General features: G+C 57.3%; 2 protein-coding genes across 7 annotated transcripts in view; both read right to left on the bottom strand.

The window, feature by feature from the left end:
* Positions 1-3,545: 3,545 nt before the first annotated feature.
* On the bottom strand, positions 3,546-11,860 carry POP7 (POP7 homolog, ribonuclease P/MRP subunit). 4 transcript variants are annotated; one of them, XM_053261660.1, is made up of 3 exons: positions 5,800-5,917; positions 4,915-5,085; positions 3,546-4,542 (listed from the first exon to the last, which is right to left on the bottom strand). In XM_053261660.1, the coding sequence occupies exon 3, from the start codon at positions 4,533-4,535 to the stop codon at positions 4,149-4,151; it is 387 nt and encodes a 128-aa protein (XP_053117635.1). In that variant the 5' UTR covers positions 4,536-4,542; positions 4,915-5,085; positions 5,800-5,917; the 3' UTR covers positions 3,546-4,148. The 4 variants fall into 4 exon arrangements, with proteins under 4 accessions (XP_053117635.1, XP_053117634.1, XP_053117633.1 ...); XM_053261659.1 differs by lacking the exons at positions 4,915-5,085; positions 5,800-5,917 and adding an exon at positions 11,775-11,860; XM_053261658.1 differs by lacking the exons at positions 4,915-5,085; positions 5,800-5,917 and adding an exon at positions 6,119-6,263.
* The window catches only part of ACTL6B (actin like 6B), a 16,337-nt gene continuing 3,774 nt past the window's right edge, over positions 10,570-23,132 (bottom strand). For 2 of the 3 annotated variants that reach the window (XM_053261654.1, XM_053261652.1), the window contains exons 2-14: positions 19,136-19,212; positions 18,817-18,982; positions 17,860-17,960; positions 17,653-17,750; positions 17,242-17,336; positions 16,345-16,451; positions 15,702-15,791; positions 15,373-15,434; positions 13,989-14,103; positions 13,095-13,175; positions 12,433-12,528; positions 11,775-11,861; positions 10,570-11,236 (exon numbers count right to left, since the gene is read on the bottom strand). In XM_053261654.1, the coding sequence (XP_053117629.1) occupies positions 11,156-11,236; positions 11,775-11,861; positions 12,433-12,528; positions 13,095-13,175; positions 13,989-14,103; positions 15,373-15,434; positions 15,702-15,791; positions 16,345-16,451; positions 17,242-17,336; positions 17,653-17,750; positions 17,860-17,960; positions 18,817-18,934 (1,131 nt within the window). In that variant the 5' untranslated portion in view covers positions 18,935-18,982; positions 19,136-19,212 and the 3' untranslated portion in view covers positions 10,570-11,155. Of the gene's footprint in view, positions 11,237-11,774; positions 11,862-12,432; positions 12,529-13,094; positions 13,176-13,988; positions 14,104-15,372; positions 15,435-15,701; positions 15,792-16,344; positions 16,452-17,241; positions 17,337-17,652; positions 17,751-17,859; positions 17,961-18,816; positions 18,983-19,135; positions 19,213-21,052; positions 21,215-23,132 lie in introns of those variants that run through there. The other variant, XM_053261651.1, reaches the window with a different exon arrangement.

The raw sequence follows: 23,132 nt of genomic DNA, 5'->3' as shown, positions 1-23,132 counted from the left end.
GCAGGGGATGTTGCCTCTCGGGCGGGACGGAGCAGCCGCTTATGGAGGCAACGACTCGGACTTCCCGGGAAACCCCCCAGAACTCTCCCCAAATGCAGCCGCGCAGGGAAGTGGGAAGATGAGCAGGGAAGGGCCGGGGCGAGCCCTGCAGGGTGGAGATGGCCAGGAAAGGGAACTGGGAAGGGAGGCAGCCCGTTGGATTCCGGCACGGCAGGACTGGTGGCCAGCCCAGGCCAATTGGCCACTGTGGCTGGGGATGATGGGAGTTGTAGTCCCAAAGCAGCTGGGGGGCCCCAGTTGCACAGGCCTGGATTAGAGGGAAGGGCTCCGGTGGGGGGGGCGAGGTGGGCTGGCAGCAGGCTTAAGCAGTAGGAAGCCGCCTTTGCCCAGCTCAGCAGCTCTCCAGGGCTTCGGGCAAGGAGAGGGCCCCTCGCCCCGCTCTCGGCATCCACTGCCCGAGACCCTTTAGCGGGAGATACTGGGAACGGCCCCAGTGTGCTCTGGCCCTGAGCGGTGGCGCCGTCCCACGGCAGAGACAGGCAGGGAGCTGTCATCTGGGGCACCGGAATGAGCCGAGGCAGCCGCCTCATGCAAAGGGATTCCCACCCAGCCCCCCAACCCCCCTCCGGCACTGCAGGCGGAGGAGGCAGCTGCCCCAGACCTCATGCCAGAAACGCCGCTCCGGCCCAGGCCAGCCCAAGGGCCTCTTCGGGGCCCGCCAGGAGGAAAGCCCGGCTCTTGCCTCGGGGGACACAGCCAGCCTTCTGGGCCCGGCAGGCTTATCAGTGCCTCGCGTCAGGCTGCCGACGGACGCAGGCCGCGTTTCTCTGGCTGGCAGCAGGGGAATGCCAGCCCTGGTGGAAAAAGGCTATTTCCAACGCAGCCCGATAGCAGAGTCCTCCAACAGGCCGCCGTGACGACAGGAGCGAAAGGGCTCCCTCCGGACGCGAGGCCAGGAGCCGGACGGCGCCCGAGAGAGGCCGCCGGGAGCCGCTGCGGCTGCTGCTTCTGCGTCATCTCCAGAGGAGAAGCTGGGGGGCGGTTGCAAGACCACATTCTGGGCCCTCCGGGTCACGCCAGGGAGGTTCTGCCCAACACAGGTGCACTGCCCGTCCATGCCAAGACGCTTTCCCAGGGGCAGTGCTCATCCGAGTGGGTGAAGGAGCGAAAGAAGGGCAGTCGCGGTGAATCTGCCCCCCACACCTGTGCCATGCTGCCCCCCCCCATGCTCCGGCCTCCTGCAAGCCCCTCTTCAAGACACACTTTCTCCACGAGGATCTGGCTCGCCCCCTTCGGAGCCCCCATGGCCCACTGCAGGGAGGCCCAACCGTGGGCCCCCGGATGTGGCTGGACTTCAGTTACAATCAACCCCAGCTGAAGGCCACTGTGGCTGGGCCAATGGGCATGGCCCTATATGTAGGAGGGGAATCACAGAAGAACATCAGAGCAGCCCTGCTGGATCAGGCCCCCCAAGGAAGGCCATCTAGTCCAGCCTCCTGATTCACACCGTGGCCCACCAGATGCCGCTGGGAGCCACAGGCAGGAGCTGAACGGGGCAGGCCCTCCCTCCTGCTGCTGTGACTCCCCTGCAACTGTTGTATGGGAGCTCCACTATATGGGGGTAGTTATGCTTAACTTGTAAATATACTGGGGAGCCAGTATAGCATAGTGGTTAGAGTGTTGGGCTAGGACCGGGAAGACCCGGGTTCGAATCCCCATTCAATCATGAAACTCTGGGCCAGTTATGTATCTCTCAGCCTAACCTACCTCACAGGGTTGTTGTGAGGGTAAAATTAAGCAAGTACACCACTCTGAGCTCCTCGGAAGAGTGGGATATAAATGTAATAAATAAACAAATAAAATAAACATCGTGACAGTACACGTGAAACACCTCACACTCTGAGAGTATAAAGGGAGGTTCTCAGCCATGGTCCCCCCAGATGTTGGTGGACTACAACTCCCATCTACACCCAGCCACAACGGCCTTGGGGTTGATGGGAGTTGTAGTCCACCAACATCTGGGGACCCATGGCTGAGAACCGCTGCCATCAAAATACAAACCCTGAGTTCATGTGAGTGTACAAAGCGCATGAAACAATTCAAACTGTGGAGGGTGGGAGCTCCTTAAGGGGGAGGGTTTCCTCTTAAGTGCAGCGTTGCCACAACTGGGCTTTTCCAGCTGCTGCTGCTGCTGCAAGAGGGTCCCGTTTTGTGAACTGCCCCACCTCAGAACACTTTCCGTACACAAATCAAGCCAGCAGGTGAAGAAGTGCAGGCTCAACAGGTTGGAGCTTCTGCAAGTCAGCCACTGAGCAAAAAGTCCATTTGATGGTGGCTTTTCCACAAGCCGTTCCAGAAACGATAAGGCAGGCTGGATCTTGCCATCAGAACCAGGCTGGTGTGGGGCAGGGGAATGAGGGGGGAGGGATGTCCCCATGCCTCCCCCATCTCCACAATGGGCGTCTCCTCTTTCTCTCTCTCTCTCTCCTCTGCAAGAGTCACTTCAGTCGCTAGCTGAATTTTCTCCATCTCTGCACTGGCTTGCACAGTCCAAACAGTGTAAAAGAACCACTCCGTTTCCGTGCGTGTGTGTGTGTGTTTGCAGCTGAACTCTTTCACCGCTGCGGCCTCAAGCAGACGCCGCTGCTGCTGGCGTGAACTGGAGCGGCTGGCAAAAGAAAGCAAACGCTCTCTTTGGCCCACGGGTTAAAAGCCTGCTGGGCTCAAAACCAAGGGCAGGGCTCCATCCAAACGCCTTTCCTGCAAGAAGTGGCCAGCCAACAGAGGCCCGCCCAGAGGCTTATGAAGACACCCTGCGCCCAACGGAGAAGCTGCTGCCTCCGGAGGAGGAGGAGGAAGGCACTCGTCTATGGAATCCCTGCCGGCCTCCGACCCAGGGGCCGCTCCACTTTGCCTGGGAGCTTGCAGAGGCCGGTCACTGCGCCACCTCCTGCTGCGTCGATTCAAGAGGCTACAGCAGGGCTGCCCAACTCCAGTGCCCACAGCTTGGCGTGAAGGAACTGAGGCCAAATGTTGAGCACATCATGACGTGAAAGTGGACCTATGCCCCCTGCCAAGGGCCCCACCGTTTTGACCAAGGAGAGTGGCCAGAGAAGAGCTCCTGTCCCGGCTCCATCAGTGGGGCCCCTGGAGTGCCTGCCAGCCCCACGCAAAGGCCACGTCCTCTCCTCTCCCTCAAGGGTTGTTGCTAGTTTCAGGCTGCAATGCTAGGCATGCTTACAGGGGAGGAAGCCTCGCTGGGCACACCATGGAGCAGATTTCTGAGCAAGCACGTCAGGCAGTTCCCAGCTCCTGTGTTGCTGCTGCAGGATCCCCGGGGCCAGGAAAAGAGTCCCCCACCCCCAGGCTTGATGTTGCGCAGGCCTCTGCTCCAGCTAGGAGGGGGAAGGCCGCTGGTGCCTGAAAAGAGGGAAACACCCCATTCTCCTTCCGCCACCTAGAAGTCCACCAGGCCCCCCTTCCCGCTAAGGGGCCTGATTCTTCAGCCCCATCTGTGCCCCACGAAGACTGAGAAAACACTCTCCTTCCAGGGACACACTCGAGAATCGTTTATTTCTCAGCAAGACACGCACTCCCAACCTAGAATGCCACAAGACCCCCACATTCACACACACTTGGGGATGTCAACAGCAAGACCCCCCAGGAGTTGCAGCATCAGAAGGTGCAGCCCCCAAAGTCAGTTCTCCCATGAGCAAATGGAGGTGCAAAGCCCACTTTCTCCTTCAGGAACAAGGCGAGGAGAGGATCCAGCACCAGGAGGCAGAACTCAGCACCTCGTCCCACCAGGGGTTCTGGCTTCTATTCCCAGCACAGCCACGGGGGGGCGGGGGGGGGCACAAGGCGTCATACCGAGCAGAGTCCAGTGAGAGCATCCAGCCCCCGTTTAGCCAGAGGAGGGCAAACAAGTCTCCGTTGAGCGGTGTGTGTGCTGGCAAGAGAGTTGAGAGTATCTTGCAACTGGCGAGTCAAGGGAGGGCAGAGCTGGACTTTCGTTCTGGAGGGGCAGAGACCTCCCCAGGCCCGCCACTCCTGGACGCAGAGGGCAGCAGTCGCTGGACACAGGCCGGGGCACCTGGTCACTCCAGAACACCCAGAGGCCCGTTTGCCGAGGGAACCGCAAGCAGCGGCTACTCGGGGGCCACGCGGCACACCCGGATGTGGATGGCGGAGTTGTTCCGGGTCCGGGCCAGCGGCTCGTCACTGTCCCCCTCCGGCTCAGCAACGTCAGCAAGCTCGACGGTCGACGTATTCGCTGCCAAGCGCAGCACGCCGCCGCCAGTGGCTTCCAGCTGGAGCGCAATGTTGATGGCGCGGTTGATGGCCAAGCCCAGGCCGTGGATGCAGATCTCGGGGCAGCCGCTCGCCGGGGCCAAGAGCTTCTGGCAGCGGCTCAGCTGGGCCTTGAAATCCGTCTTCATGTTGACATAGATGTCGCTCCGGCGCCGGGGCAGGCGGCGGGGCAGGCGGCGGCGCAGGGCGTACTCCGTCTCCATGGGAGGGCCCGGATCAGACATGGCGGCCCTGGGAGGGGAGAAGGAGAGGCTGAGGGCGGAGGCTGCCCTCCAGGCCAGGGCTGGCTACCTTGGCTCGCCGACTCCCGCCGCCCCCAGCCACACTGGCAGATCCTAGTCCTGATCGGGACATTCCAGGGACGGGCCTTCTCCGTTGCCGCCCCGAGGCTTTGGAACGCCCTCCCTCCCCAGCTCCGACAGCTTTTAGGGGGGGCCCTCAGACGCATTTATTCTCCCCAGCTTTTTAACTGGAATTGTGGTTATAAACTGATTCTAGTGCTCACGTCTCTGTTTTAATTCATTTTATGTTTGTTGTGAACTGCCCAGAGATGCGAGTTTGGGGCGGAGCACAAATACCAGAAACAAACGAGCAAGCAACTACCCCGGAGCTGCCCATGCTCTCCAACGCTGCTCTCCTGGAGGCAAGCAGTGCTCTCCCTAATTGTTTTCATCTGTGTGTGGAATGAGTTTTGTTCTGGGCGGCAGTCTCAAGGCAGTGTGTGCGCCCTTGTGCATTCAGAGCGGGGCCTTCCTGCTTCAGCCTGAGCAGGATCTAAAATGAAGTGAGCAAACATTTTTAAAAAGTGTGAGCATCCGCACATGTGCATGCCTTCGCGGGAAGAGTGGTAGCAAGCATGAATTTGTCCTCTTTGCTAAGCAGGGTCCACCCTGGTTGCATCTGAATGGAAGACTAGAAGTGTGAGCCGCTCTGGGAAGAGCATCTAGGCTCCAAGTTCCCTCCCTGGCAGCCTCTCCAGGACAGGGCTGAGAGAGATTCCTGCCTGCAACCTGGGAGAAGCCGCTGCCAGTCTGGGTAGACAATCCTGAGCTTGTCAGGATTGAGAGCCAGCGTGGTGTAGTGGTTAGAGTGCTGGACTAGGACCTGAGTGCAAGTCACCATTCAGCCATGAAACTAGCTGGGTGACTCTGGGCCAGTCACTTCTCTCTCCGCCTAACCTACTTCACAGGGTTGTTGTGAAAGAGAAACTCAAGTATGTAGTGCACCGCTCTGGGCTCCTTGGAGGAAGAGCGGGGTATAAATGCAAACATAATAAGAAGAATAGATGGGCCAAGGGTCTGACTCAGTATATGGCAGCTTCCTATGTTCCTGCTCTCTGCACCCAGTGCCTGTTGCTCCCCTTCTTCTTCTGGACTTTATTTATCTAAATTATCTATACCCCACCCCTCCAGTACACACACTACTGCTCCGGGCAGCTCACAACAATAAATAACAGATACAATACACAATAAAAGTAATGAAACTGACCCAATTAAGTAAACAAGTAGTCCAGTCAGGTTAACAACCGCCACCAGTATTAAGCTGCACGCCTTCAGTCCCATGCTCGGGTTTTAGGCATTAATACGTAATAAGAGTAATAAATAACAGCAAACACCAAGGACGCCCCCTTCTCCCCAGACGGGGGGCAGCCCCTCCCTGCCCCCCAGCTGGCCATGCCCGCCCCCCAGCCCAGCCCCGCCCCGCCCCAGGGGGGGCCCTTCGCGCTTCCGCCCAGCTCCCCCTCGGCGCCTGGGGCAGCCCCTTCCCCTGGGCGGCGGGGGGCTGCCCCCCTCTCCCTCCCCCTTACCTCTGCACGGGGAGGCAAGGAAGGAGGCAGCCACGCGCACGCGCCACACGCTCCTACTTCCGCTTCCGCTTGGAACGTTCATTCTCTGGGGGCGGAGCCTCGCGCAGCGCTCTCGGGGAGCATTCAGATGCGGCGCCCGAGGGGGCTAGACTGTCCCTGGCGGTGGAGGCTCCACGCAGACCCGTCGTTGTGGGCAGGCCTCTCCCCCTTCCTCGTGGGTGTGGCGCTCGCCCCTTCTTGAGCCAGGGCGGCTCCAGAGGGGGTGGGGGGCATGTGTGGGCAAATGCCTCACCCCGATTTGCTTTAAACCCTTTCCCCCTTGGCTGCAGTATTGTTAACGTATATCTCACAACTCGGTTGTTCTCCGACCTCCTATCTGTAAATCTGTCTGTATATATATTGTGTATATATACACACACAATGTAAAAACAGATCTTCTTTTGTATATAATTGTGTAATGGTAAAGTAGGTAAACTACCTAACTATGCTTAGGTAGTTTGTTGGTTCAATAAAAAAGCATTGTCTTTCTCTCTCCCACCCCCAACAATTTTTTTTTTAAATTGTCTTTCCACCCCAAAAACTGCCCCCCACTGCCTGCCCTCAATTTCTGTTTCCAAAATCTAATATGTGAGACCCAGGTCGCCCACCCATGAATGTGCTTTGCCCCTTCTGTGCCCCCTCAAATTTTTTTTTAATTGACTCCCCCCCCCCTTGGTTCCACCACTGCTCCCAAAGACATCTCAGCTCATGGCAACCCTTGCACACTGTGACAGTGAGTTCCGCAAGCCAGATGTTTGGGCTGCGTGAAGGAGCTGTTCCTTCTGCCTGCTCTCCTGCCTGCCCTGCTCATGGAACGGCCCCCTCCGAGCCCTCCTCTGGGCATGTGTCTGGCGGCAGCAGCAGCAGCAGCAGCAGGGCTGAGTTGGTGGTGGCCCCGTCTGCTCCTTTGGAGCTCTCTCGCTCCCTCTCACTACAGCAGCAGCAGAAGTTCACCCGGTGCTCATCACTGCAGCCTTTAGGTGGGCCACTCCTGCTGCAAGGGCTTCCGCCGAAGCTTGGGCGCCTCCACCAGCCTCAGATTCCGCTTGGGCGGTTTGGTGATTGCTGCGAGTTTCCTTGCGAGGTCTCACGGAAGTATTTATCTGCTTATGTCAGGCCTCTGTCCTGATAGGCCAGGCAGATAAGAACATCAGAACAGCCCTGCCGGATCAGGCCCCCCAAGGAGGCCCATCTAGTCCAGCATCCTGTTTCGCACAGTGGCCCACCAGATGCCGCTGGAAGCCACAGTCAGGAGTTGAGGGCCTGCCCTCCCTCCTGCTGTTCCTCCCCTCCAACTGGTACTCAGAGGCATCCTGCCTCTTGAGGCTGGAGGTGGCCCACAGCCCTCCGACTAGTAGCCATTGATAGACCTCTCCTCCATGAAGTTATCCAAACCCCTCTTAAAGCCATACAGGTTGTTGGCTGTCACCACATCTCATGGCAGAGAGTTCCACAAGTTGATTATGCATTGTGTGGAAAAAGTACCTCCGTTTGTTGGTCCTAGATTTCCCAGCAATCAATTTCATGGGATGACCCCTGGTTCTAGTGTGAGGTGAGAGGGAGAAGAATTTTGTACAAGTAAAAGTATTCTGCACAAAGAAAGTATTTTGCACAAATACTTTCAGTCAGGGTTTCTCAAAGTTGGGTCCCTAGAGGATGATGTACTACAACTTCCATCACCCCCTGCCACGATGGCCTCTGGCCATTTATTCCCCAGTTTATTGTGGCTGGGGATGATGGGAGCTGTAGTCCACCAGCAGCTGGAGAGCCTCCGATGCGCCCCCCCCCCCCGCTTTGGTGCCTTCACTGCCCGCCACTCCCCTCCCCCCCCCGGTGGTGGAAAGTCCTTGGGCAAGATTGTGTGTGTGTGTCTCTGTGTGTGTGTGAAGATAGGGCATTCCTTCCCCTGGGACTTGGGGAACTGAGGGGGGGGCAGTGGGGGGGGAGAGGCCCATTTTCCATGGAAAGTCTCTCTTTCCTTGGCTACTCGTCATAGGAGGTTGGGGCAGCTGTGAAGTGTCAGGGGACCTGGGGAGGTTGCCAAACCTCCTTAAGAGCGCAAGGTGCCGAGTTCAAATCCCCACCTCTCGCCCTCCCTTTCTCAGCTCAAATCCACCGTGGAGGGATGCGTGAAGGGCACCTTGGCCAGCCGCTCCCACCAGCCGCCGGACCCTGAAGTGAAGCCTTCAGAAGAAGCCGAGCTCCAGAGCCCCCCAGCATAGGGTGGGGCAGAGCTGGGATGCCGCTGACCCCACGTACTCCCCTCTCCCAGGCAGCCCCAGGCCCCCCTCCCCAGCTCACTTCACCTCTCCCCACCACACCGCCTGGGCCGTGGAGGATCCCTGAAGGGTGGGGAGGTCTGGGGGGCCAGCTTCTCCTTCCCAATCAAGGCCATGGGGTGGGTGGGGCGAGAAACAGAGGACGGGACATTGGCAAACACGGCTGCCGTCCGACAGCGGGCAGGACGGACCCTGGACGCGGCCTCCAGCGAGAACGGCTAGGGGGGCCCGCCTGAGGCTCTCTAGCGGTTGAACTACAAATCCCATCACCCCGCCAGTTTATTGCACCCGGGGGTGAGGGGGGTTGTAGTCCAACCACAGCTGGAGACCCTCCGGCTGGCCACCCCCCTCGTTTAGGTCATTTGCCGCTTGTCTGGAATAGAAGTGCGAGCCGGGCTGTGACGGCTCCCCTGAGGAGGCCTTTCCTTGCTGACCCCAAGAAGTGAGGGGAAGGATTCCTTGGAGCCTCTTGGGTGGGATCTCCAGACGCGGCAAAAGGGCAGAGGACGGCTCTGCTGAGCCTGGCTCTGGGCCGGGGAGGGTTCCAGGGCCCCACGCTGGAGCCTCGCCTGGGAAGGGGCCTGCGCCCCACCCCACCCCCCCAGCGCCCGGGCAAGGACCAGCTCCCGATCTTTCAAAGCACTGCAGCCAGCCTTGAGAGAAGGAAGCCCCTGGTGGGAGAGGAAGGCGGCTCGCCCTGAGCGTCGCTGGGGAACCTCAAAACACGTCCCTACATTTTACGGGCCAAGGACTGAAATAAAAGGTCGCTATCGGTCTTCCCTAGAGCTTTTGGATAGGGGAAGTGGGGCCTAAAGGGGAGGGCAGGGGGGTGGAGCCTCCAGTCTGAGTCTCTCGGGGCCCTCGTCTTTCCCTGGGTGAGAAAAGGGGCTCGAGAGAGTGGCAGGGGCCCCACGGCGGCAGGGGCGGCTCTCCCGGCTTGCCTGTCTCGCTGCCACGTGGCATTGGCTGCCACGGGCTCCCCTGCCACAGAATTCTGGCTCCTCTGCGGTCCTGGGGGGCTGCAGCCAGGCCAAGAGTTGCCCCCCGTCCCATGCTGGGGCCATGAACGGCCACCCAGGATGGGCTAACTCCGTGTTCTCCTCGGGGGAGTTTTGTGGGGGGGATTCTTAGTGCCCCTCTTAGCATGGCGGCTCCGGGGAGGTCCCACGGAAGAAGGCGTGGCTGCTTCCTCCTGCTTAGGGCTGTGGGATGACTGCTGGTTTCCTGTGATGGGAAATGCTGACAGCAGGTAAGAGTGTAACCCTTACACTTCGGAATAGTAGGGCAGCCATGAGGCATGAATGAATGATTCTAGTCAGTGGCCAGCCATGTTGGCCCATAAGACACACACACACACACACACACACACACACACACAAAACAACCCAAAGGCACCGTGGCAGGAAGGCTTGAGCAGGTAGCTTTCCAGTTTGCCAGAACTCTGGGGCAGGCGGGGTTTGTGATATCTGGGCCTGGTGCAATGCCTCTCCCCCCCCCCCCCGGTCTCCACTTGGGTTCACATCACTCCTCCAGATTCCATCTTCAGTCTGATGTAAAATGCCGGACTTTGGGGGCGATTTCCCCATGCCTGCTACCACACTCCCTTGTCTGCTTTGATCGTAGAATCTTAAGGTCGAAGGGGCCCTTGGAGGCCATTTAGTCCACCCCTTTGCTCAATGGAGGAAATCCAGAGCTAGAGCTTTTGTCTGGCCTCTGCTAGAAGTCCTCTGCCCCCCGCCCCCACCCCAGGTAGCTGCTTCCATCACTGAGCTGCTCTACCTGTTCAGAAATTTCTCCTAAGGTTCAACCAAAATATGTCCTCCTAAGACCATCAGAGCAGCCCTGCTGGATCAGGCCCCGCAAGGAGGCCCGTCTAGTCCAGCCTCCTGTTTCGTGCCGTGCCCCCCCCAGATGCCGCTGGGTCCTGCTAGAACATAAGCCCGCCAGAGCTGCTCCTCTGCTTAACATCCAGCCAGATGAAGTCCTCCCGAACGCCAAGGCTGCTTCACAAGATTTGTGCCACGTTGTCTGAGTGTGCTAAGGGTCTGCCTAGAATGACGGCTTCTGCATTTCTCCTTAGATAAAAATGTTGTCATGACATTAAAAAAAATGAATTTTTCTTTTTTTAAAAAAACCAACCAAACCCAGACATTTATTATTTTGCAACACCAAAAATGTAAACCATCAAAACATAAATTAAGCCATCCAGCGAAGAAAGAAAGCCAACTGGGTCACATATCAAAATGGTCACCGGAAGATGAGAGGGTGAGCGGCAGCCAGCGAGGGGGGGGGGCGCCACTGGACACCAACGGACACAGGGAGGCCCCGCTGCGGGCGCAGGCAGCCCTCCAAGGCCGCACACAGAGATCCAGAGCCTGGCCCTGCGGATTGGGGCCCCGGACTCCTGGGTTCTCTGGGCGGGGCGTAGGGGCGGTGGTGGGACGAGGCCAGCCTTCGAGCCCAGGGGGTCTGGAGCAAGGTGGGGGGCGGCAGTCCTGGACTCTTTGGAAGTGGAGTGGGGGCTAGAAGACGGGAGGCAGGGGTTGGGTTGGGTGGGGCAGAATGGGGCCCGTCTTGAGAGGGGAGGGAGGACGGGGCCTCCTTGGGCCTCCACCACGCGGCCCTGAAGGCTTCCCCAAACCAAGGTGTGGGGCAGAGGGGGCTGCAGCATCCACAGGGGGCCCCTTGGGTGGGGTGAGGAGGGGGGCCAGGCCTCCTTTCAGGGGCATTTCCGCTCCACGCACTGTTTGCCCCCCTCCTCATACTCCTGTTTGGAAATCCACATTTGCTGGAAGGTGCCCTGCGGAGGGAAAGGAGAAGGCGGCGAGAGGAGAAAGGCAGGCAGGCCCAGGCGTCCTGCCTCCCCCCACTTCCCCCCTTCAACTCGGAGTTCTCACCCTCGGCTTCCCAGCTGTCCCAGTTGGACTACAACTCCCATCATCCTTGGTGGCTGGGAATGATGGGAGTTGTGGTCCCCCTGCTGCTGGGGAGCCGAGGTTGGAGAGCCCTGGCCAACAGGGTCCCCCCCACAGAGGGACCTGGGCCACCTCCAGTCCCTTCTCCCCACCCCCCCAGGAAAGTCCTGGCCCCCCTCCCCTCAGCAAGCCCTTTGCGGGGGGGGGGGCTTTCCTTCGACCCAACTGCAGCCCCAGGACTCCTTAAACCACTAGCCCCCCCTCCCCTTTCCCGAAAACCGCTCAGCCCCTCTGCTTCCCACCCCCCCACCCCCAGCCCCGCTGCTCCCAGAGAGCCCCCCAGGCGTCCTGCCTGCCAGCTCCCCGCTGCCCCTGTTGGGTCCTGACCCCCCAGAAGGGCTGCCTCCAGGACCCCCGACTCACTAGAGATGCCAGGATGGAGCCCCCGATCCAGGGGCTGAACCTCCTCTCCATGGTGCTGTTGCTGGCAATGAGCTTCAAGCGCATGCTCTGGATGGGGGGGGGGGCGGGGGCCGGCGGGGGGGGGGAGAAAGAGGAGTGGAGGGGAAGTGGGGTTAAAAGGACTGCAGTGCCCTCTGCAGGCCAGCTGGGCGTTTGCAGGGACACACCAATCTTCGGAGCACGTGTGGTGATGTCACCGGGTCACCCCCACAGCAGGACACAGCTCAGAATGGAGGTTCCAAAGGAAACCCCCCCTCAGCGACCCACCAACAGCCTCCCTGCGCTCGACATTTTCCCAGCCCAGCTGGACTGTGACGGATTCAACCATCCTCATTGACCACAGACATCCAAAGGAAGCCAAAGGAACCGAAGAGGGCCGTCCTGCTCCTTGGGCCTGGAAATATCCGGCGCTCTGGGGCAGCCAGGCCATTCCGCTCCGGCAGCTCCCCTCCCCTCCCCTTTTTCCTGATCTTGGCTCACCTAGCCTGAGGAAGAGCCCTGTGTGACTTGAAAGCCTGCACCCTGCACTCAGAAGAACACGAACTGGGGCAAATGGAGGGAGGGAGGGAGGGAGGGGCTTGCCCAGCATTCCCTGCTAGGCATGTTTGCACATGCTCACCGGTGGCGTTTTTTGGGACAGTTCCCGGTTAAGCCGGTCCGTGAAGCCTTGTAGCAAGGTGTTGCCACCAGTGACGATGACGCTGCCATACAGACCCTGCAACGGAGAGAAGCACGATTACAGGGGGACCCCACCGTATTCTCGGTGGAGTTTGACTTGCGTCCTTTTCAGCAAAGGAAGCTCTTTATAAGTTTGATCATTTAGCCCTCTTTTCTTACACCCCTTTGCTCCACTGGGGTGCATGTGTGTCCAAGATGTCTGGATTTTCTGTTTCAATTTGCTCAAAAAAGGTTAAAAGTTATATAAATTTTCCGTTGGGAGCAATTTCTCTTGATGGGACAATGTGGGAACTTCCAAGAGACACAAGAGAACTCTTCAGCTAGAATGGCAGGAGTTAACCTGTGCTTGACACATGGTGCCCATCGTCCTGGGCACTGCTGCAGCTGACACGGGTACCCCTGGCCAAGAGGCACCCGCTGAGTTTGTCACAGGCAGATGAACCCTGGCAGGAACAAAGCTGCGTTTTGCTTCTTCTATGGGTCCCTGCTAGTTCATCTCTTCACTCCAGTGGCCCCCGCCCCCTGCTCACCCACCCCGGCAGGCGTCCCTAGCAGGGGCAGAGTAAAGGGGAGGAAATGCCCCCTGCCTGTGGGGTGACTCACGGGCCGGATGTCAATGTCGCACATGCCGATACTGGTTGTGACTACGTGGCCGACCCCCAACATGGTGTTTCCAGACAGGCCCTAGAGGGGTGGATACAAACGGACCCCAATCTGTATGGATACATTGCAAAATAATCCTATTATGGCATGCACACACACATTCCTCTCTCCCTCCACATAAATATTATTTCTATACCGATTTTCTGCTTGGAGGCGCACACAAAGTGGTGTAGAGTTACAAAATAAGACAAAAACAATCCCAAACAGTATAGAATTACAAAACATCAACATATAAACCACAACAAATCCACACGGGAAACCTCTATCCAGAAAGCCAAGGACTGGCAAACGCTTTCCTGAACAAGAAGGTTTTTTATCCCCAGCGAAAGGCTGCCAAGGAGGAAGCCTCTTGCCAGGACTCAAGGGGGAGGGAGTTCCACAGCTTCAGGGCCACCACAGAGAAGGCCCCCATCTCAGGTGGCCACCAACTGAAATTCTGATGGCGGGAGAATCTGGGGCACCCCCTTCCCCAAGGTATCTTCATGTCTGGGCAGATTCATATGGGAGAAGGGGCCAAGTACCCTGGCCCCAAACCACTTAAGGTCTTGGGACTCCAGATTTTGTTGAACTACAACTCCTACCATTCAACAACCTTTTGAGACCCAAGGTTCAGAACCTCTGGTTTAGGGCTCTAAAGGCAGTCTCCACATAACAGATCCATACACCCACCCCATGCACCAGAAAATTAAATGCATGCACATGGATTTGCACAGGTTAACAAGAACACAACACACACACACACACACACACACACACACACCTGCCCCCCCGCCCCGCTTCTGTTGCTCCCGGAGAAACACACTCCTCACATGTCTTCCCCTCTGCCCCACTGACCTTCACATTGGAGGGGTCAAAGAGCCCCTCGGGGATCCTAAGCCGCTCCGCCCCATAGTCCGTATTATAGCCATTGGGCATCTCGTAGTGGACGGTGGGCATCTGGGCGGCCACCCTGCTCCGAACAAGGGGGTGGGGGAGAGGCAGAGAGACAGTGCATTGCTTGGCCACGCCAGCAGGTGGAGCCAGAGAGGGCCCCTGCCTCCAGAGTGGCCCACGCGCCTTCCTGCTTCCGGCTTCTTCCCTCACACCAAGCCTCTCTCCAGCGGAGAAACCCGCCACTCCCTTGCAGGGCAGACGGTGCCTTCTGACGGGCAGCATCGGCCACTGAGCACCCCCAAGTGCAGCGGACCTCAGGGCCACCCTGGCATCGTGGGTCCTCTTCCGAACCCTGGACTGGAGCAAAGGGACCAGCAAGGGGCCGTGTTCTGCCTCTGCCGTCCTCCTCCCTTTTCGTGGGACAAGCCCTTACTGCTCCCCGAGGCATCCTCCTGCTCACTCTTGTGTTCCACCTTATTTCTTTCGTTTAAAATCCCTTCAAGAGGCAAAATGTGGTCCTTTCATGAGCGCACTCCAGACCTCAAGATGGAGCAAACTTGCCGATGGGAGAGGCCCCCCCCTCCCAAGGGCCCCTCCAGGCAGTGGTTCCTTCTGGCACAAACACCTCTTCTGGCTGGGGGTTTTGTGGGCTGTCCACGCAGAGGTCACAGCAACATCAGAGCAGCCCAGCTGGATCCGGCCCAAGGGGGCCCATCTCGCCCAGCCTGCTGTTTCCCCCAGTGGCCCACCAGATGCCTCCGAGAAGCCCACGGGCAGCGGGTGAGGAGATGCCCTCTCGTCTCCTGCTGCTGCTGCTGCTGCGGCTCCCCTGCAACTGGTCTGGAGAGGCATCGTGCCTCCCTCCCTCCCTCCCTCCCTCCCTCCCACCTAACCACCCTCCGGAGCCAACCTAGAGGTGCCTGCACTCTGCCAGGGGTGGTGGCCCACCTGAAGCTCTCCAGCTGCTTCTGGACTACAACTCCCATCATCCCTGGCCACAGTTGTGGGTGACAACAGCTGGGGAGCTTCAGGTTTGGGATCCCTGGCCTATAGTTCCCCAGGGCTCATTCAGGGACTCTCCACTTCGCCTACATATATTGGGTGTGTGTGTGTGTCTTGGAAGGAAGAAATAAGGATTTTGAAAGTGTGTGGGGACCGAGTGCTCTTCCAAGAGTAGCCTGAAAGTCCTTTCCTCCTTTTATACATTCATATCTTGTCTTTTGAGTGCAATACTCCCCGGCGATTTACAAAAGATGATCAGAAGCATTTTTAAAAACCCACTTCTTTCCTTTCCTTGATTTCCGCCCCATAACGCCCCCCCCATCTCATCAGCCCCAATACTCACTGCTCATCGTAGGGAGAATCAGAGACTTGCAACACAGAGGCCTGGAAATCTTGTATGACCTCCTGTTGGGGGGCGCGCAAAGGGGGGGCAGTCAGTGCAGTCCTGGCCCCTGCAGCCCAGCTCACCACCCATTTCTCTCCCCCCACTTCCATCAAGAAGGGGGCATCTAAGGGGCTCCCAGGGGGCCCCCATCCAGGAGCTGGCCAGGCCAGGCCTGCTTAACCTCAGCACGATTAAGGTCCGTCCAGTGCCCTCAGACCTGCCCCCCCCGCCACGCCTCTCCCCGCCCCCTCCCTCTCTCCAGGACCCAGGCATCCGGGGTCTCTCACATTGCACATGTAATTATGCCAGGACTTGCTAACTTGCAGCAGCTTCTCCTTCTTCTTCCAGTTTGGGGGGGCCCCTTCACGCACAGGCTCCTGCAGGGCAAAGGGGGAGAAAACAAAAAGGCTGGGGAGTGAGTTGGGATCATGCACTTTGGACACGGCAGTCTACCTCACCCCAACTCTGCCCTTTTGCCAGTGCAACATCCCCTTTCCTGCAGCCACTGGGTCAGGTTTTGGTATGGAAAGAACATAACCTTTTTTGGACAAATTCTTGCCGGTGGAGGCTTTTGAGTTATACAGGACTCCTCACCAGGGAAACTGGTTAATCCTTGCTTGAGACAACAAGATGAATTTGTTAATGCATATTGTTTTTAATTACTCAGATATAAACAGAGCAGGAAAGGGGTCCCAAGGAACAATGGAGCCCCACCTCTCACCCTACAGTGACATTCCCTAAGTTTAATCCCCCCCACCTTTTTCTCTAAGCTCTCAAGCCAATGCCTTGCTGAGTTCTGCTCCCTGAAGCACCTTTAATGCCAGGGACTGAACTGAGGAGCTTGTGAACGCAAAGCAGATGTTCTGCCTATGGAACGATAATTCCTCCCCAACCCTGAGTGGTGGCGGAATGGGAAAGAGGCAATACCACCTTGGCTGCAATCATATAGGGTGGAATGATCTCGATATTCATCTCCTGGAAAAGTTCACGGCACTGCATGGAGATGAAGTCTCCGGCCAGCGGGGATTTCACAATGCCTGAAAGCCACACACAGTAAAAGAGTGGTGAGTCCCACAGCTCCTTTGGACTCCCTGCCTAAAAACACCGGAAGGCTCCTCAGCCGGGTCATACCAAAGCGTGTCCGTCTAGGCCCGCCTCTTGCTTCTTCCCACAGTGGCCAAGCAGATGCCTCTGGGAAGCCCACGAGCGGGCTTCAAGACAATAGCCCTTCCTCTGCTGTTCCCACCTCTAGAACCCATACACTGCCCCTGAGTCTGGAGGTTCCACAGAGCCATCTTTCCCCCAGCTTCTTTTGGAGATGGGACAGCCAGAACTGGTCTCCAATATTCCCTTCCTCTTCTGCAGAAACCACAATTCCAAGAAGCCTGGCTCCCAGAATCCTTTGCTCTGAAACTCTGGACTCTGCCAACCTCTGCTGGTTGCCCTGACACAGGCAAGGGCAATTTGAGAGAGAGAGAGGAAACAAAGCGATGCCCTCTGAGCAGGGGAAAGCCACTGGCTTTAAAGCCTGGAGGCTGGGATGTGGCCGTTTGCGCAAGACCAACGTGGCCAAGTAGGGATTCGAACCTGGGGCATTTGTCCTCAGTGCCATTTTCTTTCTCCTGCCACAAAGGCACCTGACTGCCTCCCACTCCTGGCTGTCTTCTCCCTAACTTTTTGTCCCCAGATGTGGCTGCACAACAACTCCCATCACCAGAAGCCATGATGGTCAACGGCTGTGGGTGATGGGAGTTGTAGTCCAGCCCCGTCTGGGGAGCCCTGCTCCAAGCCCTGCTCATCCCCTCCTGGTGAGTCCAGGAGCCCAACCTTGCTGCAGGATGTAACCATCATGGACCGGAATGGCTGTGGTGTGTGTTGCGCCACTGTCCAAGACGAGGCCGGTGCTGCGGCCGTTAGCAAAACTGGAGGTCAAGGGTCAAGGCTTCAGCAAGGGAAAGTGAGCATGTGGGGGGTACTGGCTCTGCCCCCGCGAATGCAACCCTCTGGGTTCAAAATGCCTTTCTCTCACCGGACGGCATGAAGAGATGCCGTCTGGGTACCCATCAGGTATTACCCACCCATCACTGGATCAGGGCACCAGAGTGCCTGAAGGGAAATCAGTTCCAGTTAACCTGTGGAACTCCCGACCCGTTGATCTTTTGAAGCGAGGGGTGGGGAAGAATGCTCATCTGATTCTTTTGATGTATGCAGATCCAGGCCTCAGCGGCAGAAGGATACGCGGTGAGCACAGCTGTCTTGCAGAGGAAGAAAGCAGGGATGCTGTAATGCTCAAACATCAGCTCCGTCAGTTTCTCCCGCTTGGCACGCGTGTTCCACTGTAAGACAGGTGGGGAAGGTGGGGGGCGAAGCATGAGGGGAAGCGGAACTTGGCACAAGAGGACAGGGTGGGGAGAGACCGGGACGAGGGTTGGGCAGGATACGTACCGGGGCCTCGGACATGAGCACAGGGTGGAGGTTGGGTTCTGATTTGATATGCTTGTTGTACGTGTGGTCCAGGATGGCTTGGAAGCAGTCCCAGTCCTCAACTGGCGCGGCAGGCAGAATGGGGACATGGTTGGAAAGGAAGGGGAAAGTCAGCCGGACGACGGCCGGACGGCCAGCCACAAGGGGACACACACACCCCCGCCCGCCGGGTGGCTGGGCCCTTAATCAGAAGCTTCTTCAGAGCACTGTTAAGGAGGGGCAAAACACCTGCAAATACTATCACCTAGGAAGCTGCCTTCTACCGAGTCAAGCCATAGGCCCATCGAGCTTAGCATTGTCTACACTGACTGGCAGCGGCGTCTCTGGGTTGCAGGCAGGAGCTTCTCTCAGGCTCAGCCCTATCTGGAGATGCCACCAGGGAGGGAACTTGGAAGATGCTCTTCCCAGAGCGGCCTCTCCATCCCCTCAGAGGGATCTCTTGCAGGGCTCACCCGGGTAGTCTCTCATCCAAATGCAAACCAGGATGGACCCTGCTTAGCAAAGGGGACAACTCGTGCTTGCTACCACAAGAACCATGCCATGCACTTCAGTGCACGCTGCTGATGTCCTGTCAACTCCAGAACACGTGGGGCACCTGGAGACGTCTTTAGGTGGCTGGAGGGTGTGCCAAGGTGGAGGCTCTGTGTGGCTGGTGCGCAAGCCGGGGGCCTGCCCTGATTAACCCACCTTCTCACCCGGCTCCCACCTGAGAGTCATAATCTGTCCTATCCCGCTTTGTGTTCTGCCAGGACTCCTCTGCCTTTGAGCAGCCGCCTGGCATGCAGCCATTCAACAGGTGAAGCTGGGGGCGGCTGGACTGCTGATGCCCATGAGCTGCCCCAGGCTCAAGAGGCCTGCTAGAAAAGAGCGCGCCCAGGCAGGGGCGCAACCAGCCCCCTCCGTGCCAGCCCAGCGTACTCATCCCGTTCTTGAGGGGAGAGATGACTTCCGTGTTCTCTCGCGGCACATGCAAGGAGTTGGTGTCCATGTAGTAGACCTTCCCCGACTTCTTCTCCTTGTCTCCGTCCAGCTCCATGGCGGAGTCGTCGTGGGAGAGCAAGCCCACCGTGGTGGGGAAATCGGCCTGCAAAGACACCACTGCTGGTGGGGCGCTGGGCCTGGGCCCAGGGCCCTGCAAGGGGGCCGGGCCAGCCAGTGGGGAGGAGGCTCCAGAGACCAGTGGGGGCTGCCGTATGGTGCTCAGAGACAGGGGTTTGGAGCAGGGGCAGGATCGTACCTTGGGGCAGTCTTCTCCAGCATAGCCGGCCCGCACCGAGAACGAACCGATGTCAAACACCAGCGCCCCCACCTCATCTGAGAAAGAACCCAAGAGGTGCGTCACAGTCCGCAGACGGATGCCAGCTTTGGGGGCAGCGTGGGGGGGGGGGCATTTGGGCCAAAAGAGTACATAAAAAGACCCTGAAGACACACCTGTTTTCTCAGGCTCTTAATTAATTAATTTGCAACAGCTTGTTTTTACATCGTTATATTGTTTTAATCCTTTTATCCTGCTGTATATTTGTTGTGCTGTAACTTCTGTACACCACCGAGGGATGCGCATATCAGGTGGCATAGAAATGTGATAGATAGATAGATAGATAGATAGATAGATAGATAGATAGATAGACAGAGCCCCTCTCTTGGAGGGGAGTAATGGCAGGAGAGAGGGCACGCCCTCAACTCCTGCCTGTGGCTTCCAGCAGCATCTGGTGGGCCACTGTGTGAAACTGGATGCTGGACTAGATGGCCTTCCTTGGGCCTGATCCAGCAGGGCTGGTCTTATGTTCTTATGGGGGTGCCTTTGCCTCTGGGGTGAGGACACATCCTGACAATGAGCTTCCCTCTGGCTTGAGTGTCCTGAGGTGCAGATGGCTCTGGAAAGGAGACTAACCATGGGGGGGGGGTCGCAGCTGTGAGATGCACAGAGTGATGGGGCTGGAAGGTACCCAAGGCGATCTAGAGCCCACCCCCCACATGCACCCCCTACGTTGGGATCCTCTGTGCACTAGCCCACATCCGTACCATGTGTGATTTCCTGAGGGACGGCTGTGTGAGTTGGTTGCAAGAAGAAATTTTGTCAACAAGAGGCCACATCACCTAATCCCGGAGTGGCCGACTGGAGGGCCTTCAGTTGTTGTTGGACTACAACTCCCTTCATCCCCAGCTGCAACAAACTGGCTGAGGATGATGGGAACTGCAGTCTAACAGTAGCTGGAGAGCCACAGTTTGGCCACCCCTGATCTAAGCCATGAAAACTGGTGCCATAATTCATGTGTTGTCCTCAAGGTGCAACAAGGCTCTTGGTGGTTTTGAAGAACAGAAGAAGACCAAAGGCTGGATCAGACCAAAGGCTCATCTTGTCCAGCAGCCAGCTCCTTCCCACAGTGGCCACCTGGATGTCTCCTGTGAAGACAGGCACCCTCTCCCACTGTTGCCCCCCAGCAACTATTACTCAGAAGTAGACTGCCCCAGAAGATGGAGGTTCCACCTAGCTGTCACACCTAGGCTGCAGAGACAGAACTCTTCTTCTACGCGAATTTGTCTCTAATCCTCTTATAAAGCCATCGAAGCTAGTGGCCATCACTACATCCCATAGCAGCAAAGTCCACACATGAGTTTATGCCTTGTATGAAGAAGCACACCGTTGTCTACACTGCACACGTCTCTCTATACAAACAGCAAAGATCTTCTTTGGGGTCACTAGCCAAAAACAAGACACTGGTGTCCCCTTAGAATGACACCAACCAAATCAGACGACTCGAAGAAGTGAGCCAAGCCAGAGAGAGAGAGGTGTGGAGACAGTGAATTCAAGCGCAGCCCAGAAGCACCAGCCAGAGGGGTCCGGTCTGGAGCCAGTCTGGGGCCATCTGGGGGCCTGGCAACCCACCTCCTGCTAATCCACACAAGGCACACCCCAGAGGGAAGGTCTCCCGGTGCGCACGGGCCTCATTTCGATGGGCAGGAGCTGGGCACCCCTTGCCAAGCGCTGGAATGCAGCTGCTGCTGCTGGCGGGGTTGGGGGGCGGGGGGCGCTGTGCAGCCACGGCTCCCTCCCTCGGTCTGTGGAGGAATCCCTCCCTGAATCCCCGGATGGCGCTGGCTGGGCCCGATCCCTGCAGGCAGCGGCACCTGTGCATGCCACCACAGCGCTCACCTCCTCCGTAGACCCCTCCGCTCATCGCGGCTGCCGGGCAGCTCCAGCCTCCCTTGCGAGGCTCCTGGGGGCGGGGAAGGGGGCCCAGTCCTGGAGGGGCTTGCTGGCGGCTTCAGCACCCGGGCCAGCTGGACAGCAACCGGGGAGGGGGGGCTGCAGAGGGAGAGCGCTGGGGGGGGGGGCTGCGCCCCAGCCAATCCAGACTCTGCACCCCCATGCTCAGCACAGCCCCTGATTGGCTGCCTTTAGAGACAATGAGAGGAGAGAACAGCTGCATTCTTAAAGGGGCCAAGGCAGTGCATGGTGGCGGGGGGGGGGGGGGGCGTGCTGGACAGGGCAGGGAATGAGGCGGGGGGGGGGGCTCCCTTTTCCCAGAGCCATTCCTTTATAAAAGACCCTTCCTTAAAAGCATTGTCAGAGGATAAAAGGCAGTGCCAGGCCCCCTAAGGGGTTGGAGGGGGTGGCGGCTGCCAGTTAGGAATCTAGGGACACAGACTATAATAGGAAGCTGCCACATACTGAGTCAGACCCTTGGTCCATCTAGCTCAGTATTGTCTACTCTACACAGACTGGCAGCAGCTTCTCCAAGGTTGCAGGCAGGAGTCTCTTTCAGCCCTATCCTGGTGATGCTGCCAGGGAGGGAACTTGGGACCTAGATGCTCTTCCCAGAGCAGCTCCATCCCCTGAGGGATCTTGCAGTGCTCACACTTCTAGTCTCCCTTTTGTATGCAACCAGGGTGGACCCTGCTTAGCTAAGGAGATAAGTCAGGCTTGCTACCAGAAGACCAGCTCTCTCTGCCCCATCATCTATTTGTTCGGACAGCCTGAAATTCATTTCTTAAAAAGAGCAGTTCATACCTCTGAGCACATGCAAAGTTCAGCCCCCCCACCACCATGGAACCACAACCAGCTCCAACACAGCTGAAATGAACACAAATCCTTTAAGTCTTCTGCCCCCATGTTCCTCCACTGTTGTCTCCCATATTGACTTAGATTGTATGGCCCTCAGGGCAGGGACCCCACCCCAAGATATGTTGTGTATAGACAAGAGCCTTGGGTGTGGATGGCATTATAGACATGTTGTTCTTAAACTGGGACTTGGGGGGTTGGTCTTGCAGGGCTTTCAAACCAACCCTGAAGGTCAACACCATTTGTTCAGAAACTAAGCTGCTGGGTATACATGGTCACCTAGTTCTCAAGGAGGCCCCCCTGACACTCCATCACGGTCCTGTTCCCAGTCCTGGAGATTTATTTATTTATTTATTTATTTATTTATCATATTTTTACACCGCCCAAAACTTATGTCTCTGGGCGGTTTACAACAAGATTAAAAAGTAAAACATTAATTAAAAACAAAAGCAAAACAAAACAATTTCAAAAAGCAAGAAATTTAAAACACAATTTAAAAGCCTGGGTGAAGAAATGTGTCTTTAAGGACTTTTTAAAGGATGTCAGAGATGGGGAGGCTCTTATTTCACTAGGGAATGCATTCCAAAGCCTCCCTGAGTAGCCACCAAACGAGCCGGTGGCAAATGCAGACGGACCTCTCCTGATTATCTCAATGGGCGGCGGGGTTCATTACGAAGAAGCCGTTCTCTTAAAAACCCAGGGCCCAAGCTGTTGTTTAGGGCTTTGGTGGCTACACGACGACCATTTCCCTCTCTCCTTGGGGGGTTGTGCAGAACTGCTTTTCAGCTGGGGCAAAACCATAACAATTTATGAAAATGGCAAAAATCCACTTAAAAAAAAAACCTATTTGAGAGGAGGCTGGAACAGGAAGGTCTCTTCTGCCTCCATCTGCCCCCTTTCTTGCTGGCTCTTCTGCTGTGTTTGAATGAGGCTCCAAGTCCCTAGCTCTCCAGCTTGTGACCTCAGTGTGGTATGGGTGAGGGCCTGATCTAGCTTTGCACATTTCACTATGGAGAAGCAGTCCATTAGAATTAGAGCGGGAGATGCTGGGAGCCAGGATGGTGGGATCTGAGAGACTGGGTTAATTGGAGCTCGTGTTAATTGGAGCTCGTGATGGACTTCTAGTGGCTTAATCTTTTGGGTCTCAGCTGCCAACCCTCCTCATTTTGGC

This window comes from Hemicordylus capensis, chromosome 6 (assembly GCF_027244095.1).
Source record: "Hemicordylus capensis ecotype Gifberg chromosome 6, rHemCap1.1.pri, whole genome shotgun sequence".
In the NCBI taxonomy this organism is placed as follows: Eukaryota; Metazoa; Chordata; class Lepidosauria; order Squamata; family Cordylidae; genus Hemicordylus; species Hemicordylus capensis.
The sequence above is the reverse complement of the archived record's forward strand: the minus strand, read 5'-3'. Positions and strand labels throughout refer to the sequence as shown.

What these genes read in the sequence shown, in the direction of transcription:
- POP7 (XM_053261657.1), bottom strand. Translation starts at nt 5,873, where the DNA reads ATGGGACTGAAGGCGTGCAGCTTAATACTGGTGGCGGTTGTTAACCTG. An exon ending in CTACTTGTTTACTTAATTGG is followed by an intron (nt 4,543 to 5,799) that starts GTCAGTTTCATT and finishes CTCCCCTCCCAG; the next exon opens with GGCCGCCATGTCTGATCCGG.